Below are 17,658 nucleotides of genomic sequence, written 5' to 3'. Positions count from 1 at the left end.
ACTCTCACTACACTATATTTTGGTAATATTTGTGGTTTGGACGTGTTACAAAAATATCTAGTTTGACATGATTAAAATTAGTACAGTGTCATTTGTATTTAGGCAGTTCTTTTGAGTTAGGGCTTGTACTTCTGCATCTTTACTGGCTGCATTGAATTTATATCACCATAACAAGCTTATTCTCAGTATGGTCATTTTAACTGTAGTTTAGAAATGTGCTGAACATTATTTCCTTCTTACACCTGTCATCTGTTAATAAAAAGTTCAGGAGCAGATGATGTCAGAAAGCAAGAAATCCTTGCTTTGTGCAAAGGAGAGATGAATTAACTAGGCCTGCTGCAGATGATTGTTTAAAAAAATAAATAATACTGTAGTCACATTAGAAAAGTCCTTTCAGATGGAGTATGTCCCTTGCTAAAAGGAAAGGAGACAACAACTTCAGAAATATTTCAGGATATTTTTAGAGTTTTTATGTAGTGTTACTGTGACAATACCAAACTACTATTGCATTTGGAGGTGTTTGTGAAATCTGATGTGGTTTTCTTCTTTACCTGAACATGTGATCACTGGGAGTTTTCTCTGTCATAAAACAGCAGTAGTATGGAATTAATGATAGTAGGTAAACACAGTACCTTATGTGGAAGGAGTAGAAATGAGGAAAAGTTGAAATCGTTTCAACAGCTTCTCCCTTTATTCTCTGTAGAGTTGAAAAGTGAACATGTGAGAAGAGATTCTTCTTTGCAAGGAGTAGAGAAACTTTGATGTAATGATTAACTAATTGAAGAAACTTAGCAGTGTGTAGCAAGATTGTTAAGCAGCTTTTGTAGTACTGCACCTGCCTTGAAAAGTCTGGCATTATGGTTGAGAGTTGGAGTTTCTTGATGATAAACTAACAAGCTTATAAGTGGATCTTCTCTTCTGGCTCTTCACCTGGTGGAGTACCTGGTAATCTTGGCTTCTGTTGTGGTTTTTCTCCAATTTGCTTGTAAATGAAAAATGTAATTGTTTGCTGATACAAATTTAATAATGTTACTTTCTTAAGGAAAATTTCAATTTCAGTTGGATTTTTGCTAATCACTTAGTTATCTTGTTAATTCAAGATTTTTGAGAAAGCAGAAACAATGGATAATGTTAGTGTTGGATTTTTTGTTGTAAGTATTTACTGTGTCAGATCCTGATAGTATTTCAAGATTTCCTTTCTTTTTTAAACATTTGTTTTTCATGTCTTCTGCTTTTTTCTGTCAATTCTGCCTATTCTCCAATGTTTTCCCACTAAAACAATTTAGTGTTTATTTTAGTAGGTGTTGTAGATCTTTGGTTTTAGTTTTTAATTATGCAAGGTTTTAATAAGATCAGTCTCTTAAAATTTAAAGACCAAGAGAGATTTATGCCTTACCTCTGGTCTTAAATTAGGGCAAAGCTATGTCCAAACATGATAAATCTCCCTTGTTATGTCATACTTTTCATTGCTATAGTCGGAGACAAGACCACAGTTTATTTTGATCTTGCACTTTATAAAGTTTGTCAAAGAGTGTTACTATCAAGTTTAACCACTTCTTCTTGATTGTGAATTTAAGAATAAAAATTTTAGTTTTATGAATAGTCTTAGCATTTTTCCCTAGTGCAGAATATTAGTACAGGTGCTTTTGCCACTTGAAGGTAAGAGTAAATTGCAATGATAAATTGCAAACCTTTAGGAACATATATTTGGAAAAAAAACTAGTTCTATATGGGAACCTGCTCTTTGCAGAGCTCATAATTCTTTATTCATTTTATCTGGATACATGCAACCTACAAATACAGTCTTTGGGACTTTGTACACTTCAAGATAAAGTTTACTTTCATTATTGCAAAGCTTGAGTATGTAACGTTGCCAAACTCTCATTAAATTTATTACAGTAAACATAGTATTTAGCTTTCAGTCTAGTTTTGGAGGAAAGTATTAATGTAAGGGCATCAGGATTGATTAGTATTTCAGCAATATTTTATACTTAGAAGTTATTATCTTAAGCGATTATCCTGAAGAAGCCTGAATTTCTGGGTAATGGCCTGTTAGGGCATTTTGTTTCTTTATTTTAAAGCCATATTAAGTTGCAGTATATTTCTGTAATTGATTAATATAGAGAACACAGTAACATTAAGCGAAACCCAAGAAAGTCACCTTGTCCGTATGTTTTCCCCAGGATAAATGTTTGATGTGGTTATAGAAGTTGATGTGAATTACACAAAATAATCACTGGTATCACAGTGATACATGATACATAGCTGTATTAATGACTGCGTAACAAGAGACTGAGCTTCCTTAATGAAATAGAGCAGAACAACTTATTTGCAACAAGTACAATATCCTTCTAAAAACCTGTTTTTTATCTAGTTTTTACAGTTTTTATGAGTCCATTACACTAATCAGGTTTTTAATACGGAGCAGGAAAGTTTTTTCAAAGTCTCTGTATGTTGTGTAAGGTATTGTCATCTATGACAACAGTAATACAAAGCAAGTCTCTTCATTATATTGCTTTTGTATTCTAAGGAGTCAATTTGAGCATCTTGGGACCATGTGTGAGTAATCATTTCTCAGGAATCTTTCCTTTGATTGCACTTTATTGTAAGTGTATTTTAGCTTAGCACTTAAAGCAGAATATACGTTAAAAATCTCTCAGCATCTTCAGGGTGAGAATTTCATGTAGAATTAAAATTGTACTTGGGAATTTTCATGTAGGGTGAGAATTCAAATAATTTTTTGTTTTCCTCAAGAAAACTGTATATAATTAGTACTGAGTTGGGGAATTTTTTTGTAGGAAACTTTTCTGCTTTGTCTATATTCTTAACGGAGTTGCATCTCCTTTTCTGAGGCTGTTAATGTCCTTAATCTATTTTGTGATTTACTTACAAAAGGAAGTTTTAAAGCATGGCATATGTGAAGGGACGGACTTTGATTCAGCTATGAAGAGAATAAATATAACATTTTTCTAGTTGTCCTGAAACCATCCAGCGTTTGTAGCAGAAGGCTGATTTTCAGGAATTCTTGTGAAGTGAGGACAAGAGTTCTAAAGAGTTGTAATTAGTAACTATGGTGACAGATGTCTCACTGTAGCAAGTCAGTCAGCTATATATAAAGCAAATTACTTGTAAATTAGAACTCTTCCTCTAGATCTCTTCTTTTTAAAAATAGCCTTTTGCATCAAAACTAGTGACATTGATGTGTAGAGAGATCTATTTTTGTGTGGTCTTGTCACATTTTGTGGTAAAACATTTTATCTTGATGTTTTTGGGGAGTATCTTGTCATCCTGCTCCTTTTGACAGTGAATGCATTTCTGGATTATTTAAATAATCTACGGATAGATCAGCACTCATGAGTAACTTTACCTTTTTGAACTACTTTATTCCACACCTTCTGTTTACTACATAAAACTTTATTCAGTAAGAGGAATGAATACTGTGTACTGTGCCTAGGATTGCTTCAGGTCACATCCTTCAGCATGAATCTTCTACATGAATGTACTTATTATAGAATTTTGAGGGATGAGGTGTTACTGCATAATAGAGGGTGGTCAGGACTTGTTCTTCTGTGACTGGGCGTTTTACTGCATTTTGGAATTACAGAATGTGATTATTGGGAGCAGTTAACTTCACAACTGTCAAGTTAGGTTACAAGTTGTTGTTTCTAGAAAATAGAGTTTGTGAGATTACTTGAATGCCAACAGTTCTGCCAGAGGAGAGTGAGGGCAAATAGGTTAGCAAGGGCAAACATCCTTTCTGATAATGTTTCTATTCATGTTGGTTGGTTCCAGGTTTTTTCTGTACAAAAAAAAAAAAGACAGGACTTGGGCACCTTTTGTGCAAAGTTTTGGATGAGTGCACAATCATAGAGTTAGAAGCACTGTTTGACTGTTTTCAGTATAAACTGTTACTTTAATGTTGGTATCATATGATGATCATCTCATATGAAAGAATTTTTTCCATATAAATTACCATCACCATACTACTACTGTATTTTTTTCCAGTTTTGTTCTTCTAGGTGTTTGGAATGTTGATAGTTCCTTTTAGAACTAAAGTAAATAAAAGAAATCTGAAAGTGGATTAGTGATGTTAGTACAGTTCTGTACTGATCATTGGGATGTTGGGGATTCCAGGAATTGTAATGCAGTTTGTTTACTTGTATTTTATGAAAGCAAAGAAGATGTGGCTCATCATGGTTTTTTTAATTTACTCCAACTTCAGACAGTTATCTCCTAACACACAGAACTCCAAATTCTGGTTGTGAAATGTACTTTAAGGTCTTAAGATTCTGACATACAGCAATTGACAGAAATCAGAGGTTGACAATGTAAATACAGCTGCTCTCTGCCGTTCTCTTCTTGAATGCTGCTGCTGCTGCAGGAGGTTTGAGTATATGGCTGAGGAACCAGCTTTTAAAGTACGCTCATTTTTAGCCCAGGTCATTGTTATATACCAACCAATTTAAGCAAACTGAAAATGGTAGGAATTCTGAAACTACGGTGAGTTGTTCAGCTGTCCCTGCCATCGAGCCAACTTTGCTGCTTTCTGTGGTGGGTAAGGAGCAGATAGCTAGGATGGTGGTGGGTTCAGCTGCCTTATTTCTTTTGTCCATTACCATCTGTGAGTTGAAGACCTGGCTTGAATGGTATAGTGATTGTGAAAGATGTGTGGGACTATGGCTTGAAGTTGAGGGCAGCAATGCGTAATTACAGAAAACTTGGAGACAAGCGGTAGAGATCTTCATCCTCATTCTTTTATATATATCCACAAGTTTTAAATTGTGAGCATGGGTGTTTGCTTTTGTTTTAAACTAGAGAACTTGGATTGTGCTATAGTTTGAGGTCCTAAACTTAAACTTTTAGCCATCTTCTGCCAATCTCTTTAATATTAATTACTTTAAAAAATGCAACAATATTGCTCGAGAATTTTATTTGATAATAAATAGCCCAAACCATGTAAATAGAATGTTCTTAAGATCCACATAGCTACTTCTAAAACTGAATAATTAAAAAGTATTGCTTAATCTTTTCAGTAGCCTTTCTGTTAATAATGACCGCTTCCTAATACAATTCAAAAAATCCTTTTACAGTAGAAGTCTGACATCCTGTTTCTGAATTTTCCTGACGTAAAGTAGATTATGTGGGTAGCTGCAGATATTGAAGAATAGTAGAGAGCTGTGGACTAATAGTAACCTTGAGTCCTGAGCTTTTCACCTTCAGACCAGTAAGTTCAGTTACAACTACTAGCAAATGTGGGGTTTGAATAGTGGTTTAGAAAGTAAATGCTTTTGCCTAATGGGCGCAACAGGTGGGAGATGGTATTAACTCTGCAAACGTGCTGTCATGTTTTTCTCTTTTGTGAGTACTTTTAATATGCCATAATTTTAAATTCTGATAGGTGTAACTGTATCTGTAGAACTTGCCAGTAAAAATAAGCATTGCAATGTAGTATGTCAAAAGAAAGGTCTGTGCTGAAATGTTTGCAGGTACAACACACTTGGAAATGTTTGCTCTGTTTTGTTGAGGAAGGTGACATTTTGCTACCAAGGAACATACTAGAGCAACTCAAGGTTGTAGGCAAACGTATGTTTTGTGTACAGTTTAAGCTGTTAGTGCCTCTCGGTGTTTGGCATTGCCCCTCTACCTAAGGTGGTTCCTCCTCTTCCCCACAAATTCAACTCGTCTTCCCTTCCCATCATAGCCCCTGTGTTCTTTTCAGGCAAAGTCTGCTGAGTTAGCTCAGACAAAAGTTAAGCTGAATGACAGGGCCTGTAGCGAACTTCAAAGCACTTGAACTATCAGAATGAGGCACGCAGCAGAGGGATTAATACTTTACAGCATTTCAAATACATCCAGAAAAGGCTGAACTCTGTTTATACCCAGACTCAGTTATGCTGGCACAAAACTGCTTTTACTGTCACAGTTTATTTTGCTTGACAACAGGTATGAGCAACCAGCAGGGTTGTCCTGGCAGTACAGTCAACGAAACTTCAAGGTGTAAACAGACACAGAACAACTTGGTCAGCAGAAATGCGTATTCACTGCTGTCCTCTCCCTCCTGCCCCTTGGAGCTACTGGCAGGTTTGGAAGGATAGCACTGAATTCCTGGGCATAGCTGAGGATTTTAACCTTTTTCATCAGAGTAGCTGGATTTAGATTAGGCTTACATTTTCAGTTGAAAGTTTAGGGTGAATATTTTTTGTCCAGTACTATGTCAACAAAGGTTCGCTTTTTCCTTTTCTTATTTACTGCATAGAAATTTTATTTTCCAAAGAAGTTACTGAAAACTACTAGCAAGTTGTGCTTCTCTCTGGGGACCTTCAATACTTACCTTGAATAGCTGTCTGCCACTCCTTCAATTTGTTCAATCTGACTAGAAAATCCCTTCACAGCTGGTCACTTTTAGTTTCACAGCCTGTGCCTGCCTCAGGTAATTAGAATAATTTTAAAAAGGAGATTTGCTAAGAACTGAAAAGTTAGTGCACTTAGTTTTGTTTCTAAGTTGAAGGAGCTGGTGTTTAGCAAGCAAAGAGCTATTAGATCCATGTGTTTAAGAAATACAAGACTAAATAGAAAAGCAGTTTTGCTTGATGTACCCCACCCTGTGAATTGTGCTTGCTTATGGAAGACAAATATTCTACTTCCTTGATAGGTGGGTGGAGTTAGGCAAGTGAGAGGAAAGGAATTTAGGATGTGTCTAAGCACACCAGAATGAGGAACTCAATCAATTGGATCTGGAGGTAATTTAACATTTCAACTTCTCTATCTTACAGCCAGAGGAGCGATCTGGAATTCAGTGTGGTTTGCACAGTGTACTCTGCTAGCAGAAGTGCTGCTCCCAAAATGAGAAAATACTCAGTGTTAACACTTCAAGGAAGATAAAATGATCTTTTAATTGTATAGGAAAAAAAGCTTTCTGGCCGCAGTGTGATAAATGTTGGCCATATTGGTTTGACGCCATTATGTATTGTTTTAAAATCTTTGTGCACAATTCAGATTGTACAAAGCCAATATGCTTCATCTCCTAGTAGAATACTCAGCGTGAAACAACTAAACACACACAGTTGTACTACTCAGTCCAATTTTAGACTGAAGTATTACTCTAGGGCAAATATTCCAATTTTTAGATCCCCATTTACTTGCTGCATTTGAGTATTAGCTTTAGTACTCAAGGGGTGCATTTGTAATGCCAGCATTAATTGTTTAATGATTGATCATTTAGTTTGTAGCATGAGTGGGGGAAGAATCTGTCATCTTAACTGCAGTATTTTATGGCTTAGCTGCTCTAGCTGACAGCCTTGCTGCCCCTTTGTGGTAGTAAATATGGCAAAAATGAAGTTGTCATCTCCTCAGTGGCTATAGTTCAGAATTTGACAAATTAATTTAAATCTTTCTGGTTTAAACTAATGCCTCAAAGCCTGTATAACAGGGCTCTGAAGCACATGGGAGTTGGATATACTTCTTTCACACAGAAAATAAGAGATGAGGAAAAGAATGGTAAACTAGGAGGTCCTGAAATTGGGATTCTCTTTCTACATTAGTCATCTAGGCAGTGAAAATACGTTGAATGAATAAAATATATTAATGATTGACTTTCTGTAAAAGAGGCAATGGCCTACATTTTGGTGCTTATTATTTACTTAATTATTAATTCAGCTATGGAATAAAGCTGAAATACATTTAAATATATGCTGTGATCTATGTCTGCATTTTTAGATGTAGAATTTGTTGCTCTTCATGGAGTGAATCTCACATCTCTGCAGACAAACTGTCTCAGTTCTCCAGTAATTCTCCTCACTGTAATTCTCAGCGTAATTGTCCTGAACTGCAGTTTCAAGCTGGGTTAGATGGAGTAGCAGTAATGTGCTCTTAAAATGGAAAAGGACGGCTATACATAGTGATAGCAAATGTTATGCGAGTCTGTCTTGATTGCCATTCTTGATTTACTGCCTTACTGCAGTACTGGTACAGTTCTACCCTAGAAGAGACTTGAGGTTCTTTTGTTCATTGTAGTGTACTTGGGGTAGTTAGGCCACAAGAGTTTTTGAAAAAGCACTATTTAAACAGTCAAGAACTCATTAATAGAGGACTTACTCTTTAAACATTGTTGGGTTTGGGTTTTGGGTTTTTTTTTTTTGTTGTCCTGTATATGGAGCATTTATTCTCCATCTTTACCTTGTAATGAACAGTTACACAACAGAAAGATCTCTGATGTCTTTGGCTTTTGAGTGTGATTTTGAGTGTGATTGATTATTATGCACTGCTGTTGAGATTTTAATTTTGTTCGAGAAAGCTAAAATGTTAAACTAGCAAGTTAATTAAAAGTTCATTTTTGATGATGCATTTGGCTGCATTTTAGGCTAATTCTAGAATTTCATGTTTAATTTCTAGTTTCAGCCTCAGTGAAATAATGCCGTATATTGAGAGATGCTGTATATCATCAAGATGAAGATGAAAAAAGCAGAGCTAAAAGCAAGTCTTGTAGTAAGATATTAAAACAAAAGCTCGTCAGTTGTTTGTTCTACCCTTGTGTTGTACTGTAATTAAATCCAGGTAATTAAATCACTGAAAAAGTGTGCTGCTTTCTTTTCAAGATTTTCTGTGCATTTCTGAGCCCATCCTTTGTCTTCTCTGAGATCCTTCAGAAGTGTCTCATCCTATACCACAACTGCATATGGCTTGGGAAACAAAACACTTCATGACTTTCTCGCTTGTCAGGCTAAGTAAGGAGTTATCTTCAGCCTATCTCTTGGAAGATGTTAGAGTAGTAATCATTAAGCAGAATGTTTTTGTTGTTGTTGTTACTTGTTTTTATTTCTTTGAGGAAAACAGTCTACCTACTTTTCATAGGTAAAGTTAAAATCTGTCCTTCTGGAGCATATCAATTTTGTAACTTCCTAGCATCAGCTAGGATTCATATATTATATATGCATAAGTTTAATGTATTATAATCTGGGAACTCTATGGAAGAATTTTTCTATTTCATTAATCAGGAAATACTAGGAATTTGTTACAGGGGGAAAATTGTAGTGCTATCTAACTCCATGAAAGTAAAATGTAGACTGTGATTTAGCGAGTTGTGGTATTCTTCTGAGTCATTGACCTAGAAAGCATGGAACATAAATGGAATGAGATTTTTATATACCACAGGTCAAAGCAGAGGAGGTTATTTTGTTCAGTTTACAAAACTGAATATTAACTTGAGATATGATAAATATTAAATTTGTAAAATTAATACATAATTCCTTGTAAAACATGGAAACAAAAATCTGTAATTTTTTTAAACTTCCTTAATGCAGTTTCTAAAAAAGATGGACTGTACTGGAGAAGATTGAGTGTACTGATGAACTGCAGGTTTGACTCTATTCTAAAGTCTCCATAAATTTTGTGGAAGCAGCATGGTAGGATGTCTGCAGTTAACTGAGTTTGTTAATGGGGTATGAATGAGAGAGGATGCAAACTGTCATAAGAACATAAATTACTAGAGGAGGAAATGTGGGCTGGGATTTCTTTTTCTATCTGAGAAGGTGTTATGATACTGGAGAGTAAGTTTCTTGAACAGAAATATTCAAGGTATTTTGTAAAACGTTGTATTTTAAGAAAGAGGGAAAACTACCACTCAAACCATACATATATAGAGTTGTGATCTGAATTAAGGATTTGATAATTCTTTAACGGTCCTCAAAAGCTGAGATCTTTTGAATGTTCGTGAGCTATCCCCTCTGCTCTACATTGGACTAGTTGTTATTATGAGGCACAAAAGGGCTGGGACTTTATTTTGATCTGAAGGGAAGTGTGAATTATAAAAGCAAGTGTAATTAGGTCAGTACATGCTGCCCTTTTTGCTGGCATTACTGGTCTAAGCACCTCCTCATGTAAGTTGCATCAGCTCTCAAGACTGGTTTGCAGTGACTAAACAAAGGCTTGAGCCAGTACAACTGAAGAGGTGGTGGTGCAACTCAGCAATGAGCATTGGGGAAGGGAAAGATTGATAGTTACTCTTTAAGCTGGCACTGCTGCTGGAGTTTGTTGGTTTGCGCTAGAAAGCAGGAAGAACAAATGGTGCTGGTTTCACAGAAGGCACTGTATTACATAGCTGCTGTGTAAAAGGCATTGGTTTGGGAATTGGCGAACCCACCAAGGGTACTGCGTTTAATAGTATATTAAATACCAGCATACTACCATAAATACTAGTTATCATATACATGTGGTTTTTTCAGGGCTTGTGCTTGATTTTGTTTTCTAAAGATAACTTTTAGTAATGATACAAAAGTGATGAAGGGATAGACCTTTAAAATAATTTGAACTAGTGAAACTAGTATGGAAATAACATTTGAATTTGTGACATGAAATGGACCAGTGCTGTGGGTTGCTGACCAGCTGCTGCATAAAGACAAGATGACTGAATCCTTTTTGCTAAGTCTTGAAGTCAGTGCCTTTCTACCTAGACATCAGCTCATTAACATGTTGCTGGTTTTACTTACTTCTTTACTAGATGCAGGAAAAGGAGAGTATTTTAAACCTGTTTGTAAAGACTTCAAGAGCATCACTTTTTTAAAATTTACATAATGAAATTCAGTAGCATACAGTTAAATGGACATCAATTTGATAATATTAAATTTAATGTGTATTTTCTACAGCCATTTGTTTACTTTTTTTTTTCAGTTTGAATTTTGAGAGTCTGCTGGTGTTTTTTAAGTTTTGTGTTGCCGATGCTCTATTGCACGTCCTTTCCTGTAGTTACTCTCTTGTATTTCCCTGTGCTATCTCGTCTGTGCCCCATCTGCAGATTCTGCAGAAGTGTTTTTACAAGGGGCAGTGATTAATAAAAAAGTTGGAGGCATGAAAGGCAGATATTATGCATAGGAAAGAAAAGGGTGGGGAAAAACAAATAAGCACAAGCATGTTTGTTTCTCCTTGCTTGTGACTCAGTTTTTCATAACAGAAGGATTTTTCAAGTGGAACAGAAGCCTAATTGAAAACAAACAGGAAGTAAAAAAATAATTATCTCTGCACTGAACCATGAGAGGGTTCAGTACTTTCAGATTAGTAAATTAACAATTAATTTGATTGGCTTTTAAACTTAGAACTGTTACAAAAGCTGTATTATATACTATTATATTATTATATAGTAAAATATAGTATTTCATAATATATAGAGTATTATTTAGGGTAGGGTGGGTCTGATTGTTAATGCAGTGAATGCAGCCATAATTTCTTGATCTATCCATAATTTGTGTTTACCCTCCATCTTTATTAACATATGACTATTTGATTATTATTTTCTTTTTCTACAATTTAAGATCAAAGGCATATCTGTTGGAAAAAAATCTTTCATGTGCTGCCTTTCATTCTGTTATTAGGTACACCTAGCTGAGCTTTCCTGTGCTGGCATTCCCCTTGATTACTGTATTGAGTCCCATCTTCTGGACCCAGTGGCACTTAAGCTCTCAGGTTAGGGGCACTGCTTTGTGCTACTCGGGATAAGCACGTAAGATACACATGCTTGGCGTCACTTTCCAATACAAGATCTGAAGAGCTGTACTGCTGTCTCTCACTCCATTTTAAACCCACCTTTTCCCTCGACACTGTTATTTTGAGCTATATATCACTTTTTTTTGAGGAGTGTGATAGTAGAGGCAAATAAAAGCATGGAAAAGTTTGCATGGAATCCTGAAAAAAATGGTCAGTTGCTTTTATAGGAAAAACATGGGAATACATTCATTTCTCTGAAGGCGACATCTCTCCCTCAGCCTTATGCTTGCTTTGGGACTTGATGAGATTCCTTACGAGTACAGGAAGGCAGGGTTTTCCACCATCCCATCAGGCTCCTGTAATAACTATTGTCATCTTAAACTACTGCAAGTGACTCATTTCAGTAGTTACACCTGCCTAGTTAGTAACATTCCAGTCCCCTCTTTCATGCTCTCTGCTGATCAGGTCTCAGCCAGAGACTCTGGTCTTCTGCCAGGTGACTCACTTGTAACCTCTTCTCAGATGCAGCAGTTTTGACTAGAAGTCTTGTGTCATAAGCAGTTTCAGATTCAATAAGTTGCTATTAGAATTTAATTAACTCTACAAATGGATATTTACAAAGGTACTTGATGATGCAGCAATCGTGAGATTAACTTAATGCTGTGAATTAGTATCGCTGAGAAGTAAAAGCATGCTAATTTTTTTTTCCTTAGTTTCACCACGGTCTTACATTATAATTCCTGAATTCTGTCTTCTGCCAAAGCTTCTCCTTGTGCCTCAGTGCTAGTCTTCCCTACAGCGTGTTTCTGTCATGGAACACTCGTAGCTTATAAATGTATGAGCAGTTAGAATTTTTGTGTGTTGACCAACATAAATTCTTACCTATGTGTGGCAAAAGGTGTTGTTGCTAACAATGTCTGATCCTTTCCATGCAGGCAGTACAGTTCGTAGCAGTTATTTGCATAGTCTATGTGCTAAAATTCCATCATGTGTTAAACAACTAAAAATCAAATACAAATATTTCTTGATAATATGAAGGTGGTGTATTCTGAGGAGGGTGTTTTGAGTATGATACATTTGTCCTCTTCTACATTGGCAGGTCAAGCAATATTTTATAGCAAATAAAATTTTACTGGAGCTTATGTTTCATCACACTTGTTTTGTTTTTTACCAGATAGTTTACTGTTCTTTTTGTTTGTTTTTACAGTTCTATCTTCAAGACACTAAAAGTAGTAATGGTACCTTTATTAATAGTCAGAGACTGAGTAGAGGATCTGAGGAAAGCCCACCATGTGAAATTATGTCAGGTGACATCATCCAGTTTGGTGTAGATGTGACGGAGAACACGCGGAAAGGTAAGGGTATGGATCTTCTTTTTTTTTTTTTAAAGTATATTTATTTAGAACATCTTTTTACAATCCAATCTTTAAGAGTAAATGGTATTCCTGTTGTAAGAAAATAGTTGTTGGTGGTTTTTTTTTTTTTGGTTACCTCTTCCCTCCTTTGTGCTGGCAGTGAGTCCTGTGGCCACGTGGTAAACTGCATCAAGAAACTGATCTGCTGAAAACACTGACTCTATCCACCCCCCCCACCCGCCAACTAGATTTTAACTGGGTTGCTTCCACCTTCTTCTGTGGCTGTATGGGTGCTAGTGTGTGTAGTGGAAATGCAGATCCAGAAAAGGACGCTCAGCTGGGACCACAGGTTTAGCTATTGCCTCACTTAAATTGACTTAAAGCAATTTTAAAAGTGCAGCATGGGCATGTGTGCATAGTGCTGCGTGGGTTTTTTTGCGTTTTTTTTTTTTTAAATTTTATTTTTGTAACTACCTTTTTGTCAAGCCTATGAACCCTAAAGTTTCATCATAATAACAATCATCATAATGTGGCAGAAGTATGAAACTGCGTTTCTTGGTAAAATACTCGGCATAAGTTTGAAACAGGCTAATTCAATTCTTTGTCAAGATACCTACTTTTTCTTTCTGTGACTGCTAATGATTTTGGTTTCTGCAGGTACTTTAAAATGAGGATAGAAAAACATTGCTAGCTGAAAAATGAGGTGATGGGATTTTTGTTTGGTTTGGTTTTCTTGCTGTCCTCTTCCCAGTATGCATGCTCAAGAGATCTTGTATTATGGTAATAGCTATATATCTGTGTTAATAAAAATGCATCCTCTGTCTCTTTTCTTTTGCATTTATGTACAGTGTTTCAGGAGTCATTTCTTTCTCTTTCTGAAGACTGGTCTCTGTGAATTATTAGATTGTAATCAATATTGTCAAGACTTTTTAAAGTTACCTAATGGGTCTGTTACTTTCTGTAAGCATTGAATCATAGAATCATTAAGGTTGGAAAAGACCTCTAAGATCATCGAGTCTAACCGTCAACCCAACACCACCATGCCACTACACCATGTCCCTAAGCGCCTCATCTACACGTCTTTTAAATACGTCCAGGGATGGTGACTCAACCACTTCCCTGGGCAGCCTGTTCCAAGGCCTGACCACTCCGTCAGTAAAGACATTTCTCCTAATGTCCAGCCTAAACCTCCCTTGGCGCAATTTGAGGCCATTTCCTCTCATCCTATCACTTGTTACTTGGCAGAAGAGACCAACCCCCACCTCACTACAACCTCCTTTCAGGTGGTTGTAGAGCGCAATGAGGTCTCCCCTCAGCCTCCTCTTCTCCAGACTAAACAACCCCAGTTCCCTCAGCCGCTCCTCATCAGACTTGTGCTCCAGGCCCTTCACCAGCTTCATTGCCCTTCTCTGGACATGCTCCAACAGTTCTGGCCGTGTTCTGAAGAATCCTAATCCACTAACACACAGATTTGTCAATAAAATGGCAGAACTGCCATCACTGCTCTTCCACTTCACTACTTTTCTGAACAAGACCTTCATAGAGCTTATCCTTAAAGAGCGGTATATTAGGAAAAATGAAATGAAAGAATAATATTAAATTTAAATGCTTATGCTAAAGTTCTTTTAAAAAAATCCACACAAACAAAAAAATCTCCAAACAAACAAAAATCCCCCCTCACAAACCAAACCGAAACAAACCCCCTAAAACCCAACGAACCAACCCATAGTACAACAATGGAATTTTTAAAGGGCATGAAGTGAACAAAACAAAAATACAAAGCCTGCTCCATCTGTTACTCACAAATTCTATCTGTCTTTAGCCAGGTAGGTTATCATTCTCAAAGTCTGAAGTTAAAGAGGAAGGTTAATGAGTACATCTCTAAAGAAAATATTGTTAAGCAATGGAGGTGGTTAAGTATTTTGTCATGGATAGCTTGTGGAGCTATAGTATTTTTGAGTGATTCATGGTATTGAAGGTCACATTACATTGTTTTGCTTTTTTCAAAAATGATGTTGTGAAGATTTAACTCCCGGATGTCTAGTTGGAATTGTCTGGGAGTTACTTAAAATGTTATTTCACTGAAGTGATTGCAAATATTTATGAATACTAGCAGTATACACGGAATAAATCAAAGGAATAAATTGCATCTAATGAACCTGTAACTATTAATTTGACGAGATGCTGTCCTTGCTAAAAGAAGCTGAATTTCTTTATGTGTATTTAGACCTAAAACAATTTTTAAGATTTAGTTGGAAGAAAAACTGGAGTTCACTTGTTCTTATCAGCAACTATTTGCAATTAGTTTATGTGAAAGTTTGTGGAAGGTTCATCGTAAGCAAGTTCTTGCCAGGAATTCCTGCCAGTAGTAGTTCTTCCCAATGGTTTTATGTTAGTTTTACAGAACAACAATCCCAGCGACCTGGCATTTGTGTAATGAGTGATCAGGTTGCGCAGCCTTCCTTTTCCTCTTCTCTGGCTTTGAATATAGGAACTGTACTCATGTTACTCATGAATGTGTTCAGCTAGCTAATGAGGAAGAGCATACAAGTTTGCTTTCCTCCTTCATGCTTTCCCAAGCAATGAATGGAGATTGTATCATCATGCTGGGGCATGAAACAGCTGTGTCACAGTTAAAATGTTTACCCATTAATGCAACTGGAATGCATATAAATACATTTTTTTCACCAGTTCATTTCAGTAATCTTAGATGTTACTGTTAACCTAATCTAGTAATGAAACAGACATGAAAGTAGTTTTTAAATTAGTGATACCCTTTAGAACCATTTTGCATTCTGGTATTTACATAACGCCTTACTTAAACAAGACATTTCAGCATTTTGCTGTGTGTAATTACAAAGTAATGACAGGATAGGCAGAGTTCACTTGCCTATGTAAATTCTGAATTGTGTAGCTATTGCTAGAATACATTTATTTTTATTTTATTGTTCTGGCTGTGTTTTAATAAGACATTTCCTTGCAAATATGATCTTGATTTGGTTCATTAAAATAGTGGCACATTCAGTATGTGATTTTTCAGGATATCTTCTATGAGCACCGATTCCTCTGCTTTCTGCTGCTGAGCTGAAGTCATTAACAGGCCTGAGAGAAATGTTTCCAACCCTCCCGCTTCCTTATTTGTCCACTTGTTATATTAGTAAGGAGCACAGGCCTGCTCATTTCCCTCTTGTTAATACAGTACTTACCTATTGATCATCTTACCATGCTTTTCTCTGTGTTAGTGTGGTTTATATTCTTCTATCACTTCTGAAATTTCCCAGTCAGTGCCAGAGCATTCCAAGGGTTAACTGGTGGTGACTTCCCCACATGGAAGGGAGCAGCAGGCTTTCAAGAAGTGTCAAATAATACCAGATTATTTAGTTCAAATACAGTTTATGCACTTTCTTCTAGTCAAGTTGGACTCTTCAATACATCTTTTCTCCCACGTGGTGTGTGAAAAACCCTGTGCAGAGGAGGAAACCCAGTGCGTGCTGCTTGTCAAATACATAGAACTCTCAAAGGGGAGTAAGAGAGGCAGTTTCTTAGTCCTGTTTTGATTATTGCCATGGCTGCTGTTATCACATGAACAAGTGAAAATAAAAATGAGAGGGTCATTTGCAAATTGTCTCTCTATGAAGCAAAAATTATTTCTGTATTCCCGTTCTTACACTCCTTTGCAGCATAAACCCCTCACAGGGCTCAGAGCAGCTCTCGGTGGTTTTTTGGAGTTGTGTGGCGAAGCGTGTGGCAGTTGCGCGTTTCAACACGGTGCGGCAAGTTCGTGACTGAAGCTTCGCAGAGCAAGTCGAGCAGGAACAGGGTTTCCACTCGGCCTGCGGGTGGCCCTGGTCGGGGCTCGGCCCGCGGGCAGCCGGGGCCCCGGGCCCCCGCAGGCGGCTGCCGGCCTGGGGCGCCCTCTGGCGGCGCCGGCCTGGCGCCGCAGCCTCGCTCGCTGCCCGAGCGTCGGTCGGTGCGGCGGGGCAGGGGACGGCGGGGCAGGGCCGGCCCCGCAGCGCTGCCTGACCCCCTTGCCCGCTGCCCGGGAGGTGAGTGCCTGGCGTGTCATCGGGGAATGGGGACAGGAGGGGAATACCTTTTCGTTTGAGAAGAATTTTCGCAATCCCGTTTGGCAACCAGAGGTTGCTTTACTGCCTTTTTTTTTATTCCCCAAAAGGAATAATATAGGCTTGAATTTAAACAATTACTACTATCCTGTCCAGTCATCACTATAATAATGTTTTATATGTTGCTTTACCTTGCCCTTAGGCTTTCTCATTATTCTTTCAATTATAATGAACTGATAGCTAAAGGACAGAGTGCAGGGTTTGTTTTCTTTTTTTCATTATTTTCATTTTATAAACCTATCAAAATGCTTGGTACCTTCTCACAGTCACTGTCTATTTGAGACCCTCTGCTAAATCCCCTTTATCTCTTAATTTTTTATGCAAATAAAGCTCCTGCAGCTTTTAGGAAATTTTTTTCAGCCTGAGTGTTGGTGGAAAAACTTCAGAATTATATAATCTCACAGCAGACCCACCTGATATATGACCCAAAGGTAAAGCTGTCTGTTGCTCTTTAATTTCAAATACCCTAATACTTTCTTCTTGAAATCACTAATTTCCTCATTATACCTTAAAGCAAAGCTTTCATTATGAAAGCTGTGTGAGTATTACATGCTACAGCTAATACTGCTAATGTATTTTTTTTGTTTTTGCAAGAACAGTTTTGTGAATTCTGGGGACCTAAGTCTAAAGCCAAAAAAGACCCCAATACCCATGGATTAATCTGTTTTGAGAATGAGGACCTGGCTGTTCTTCCCTGGCATGTA

The 17,658-nt window shown here is 37.1% G+C and overlaps 1 protein-coding gene across 50 annotated transcripts in view; it reads left to right on the top strand.

Annotated features, from left to right (window-relative positions):
- SLMAP (sarcolemma associated protein) overlaps positions 1 to 17,658 on the top strand; it is a 90,513-nt gene that overhangs the window by 23,574 nt on the left and 49,281 nt on the right. For 33 of the 50 annotated variants that reach the window (XM_075158973.1, XM_075158972.1, XM_075158969.1 and 30 more), the window contains exon 3: positions 12,683 to 12,836. In XM_075158973.1, the coding sequence (XP_075015074.1) occupies positions 12,683 to 12,836 (154 nt within the window). The remainder of the gene's footprint in view (positions 1 to 12,682; positions 12,837 to 17,658) is intronic. The other 17 variants (XM_075158971.1, XM_075158993.1, XM_075158985.1 and 14 more) reach the window with 1 other exon arrangement.

This window comes from Calonectris borealis, chromosome 10 (assembly GCF_964195595.1).
Source record: "Calonectris borealis chromosome 10, bCalBor7.hap1.2, whole genome shotgun sequence".
NCBI classification, from domain to species: Eukaryota; Metazoa; Chordata; class Aves; order Procellariiformes; family Procellariidae; genus Calonectris; species Calonectris borealis.
The sequence above is the reverse complement of the archived record's forward strand: the minus strand, read 5'-3'. Positions and strand labels throughout refer to the sequence as shown.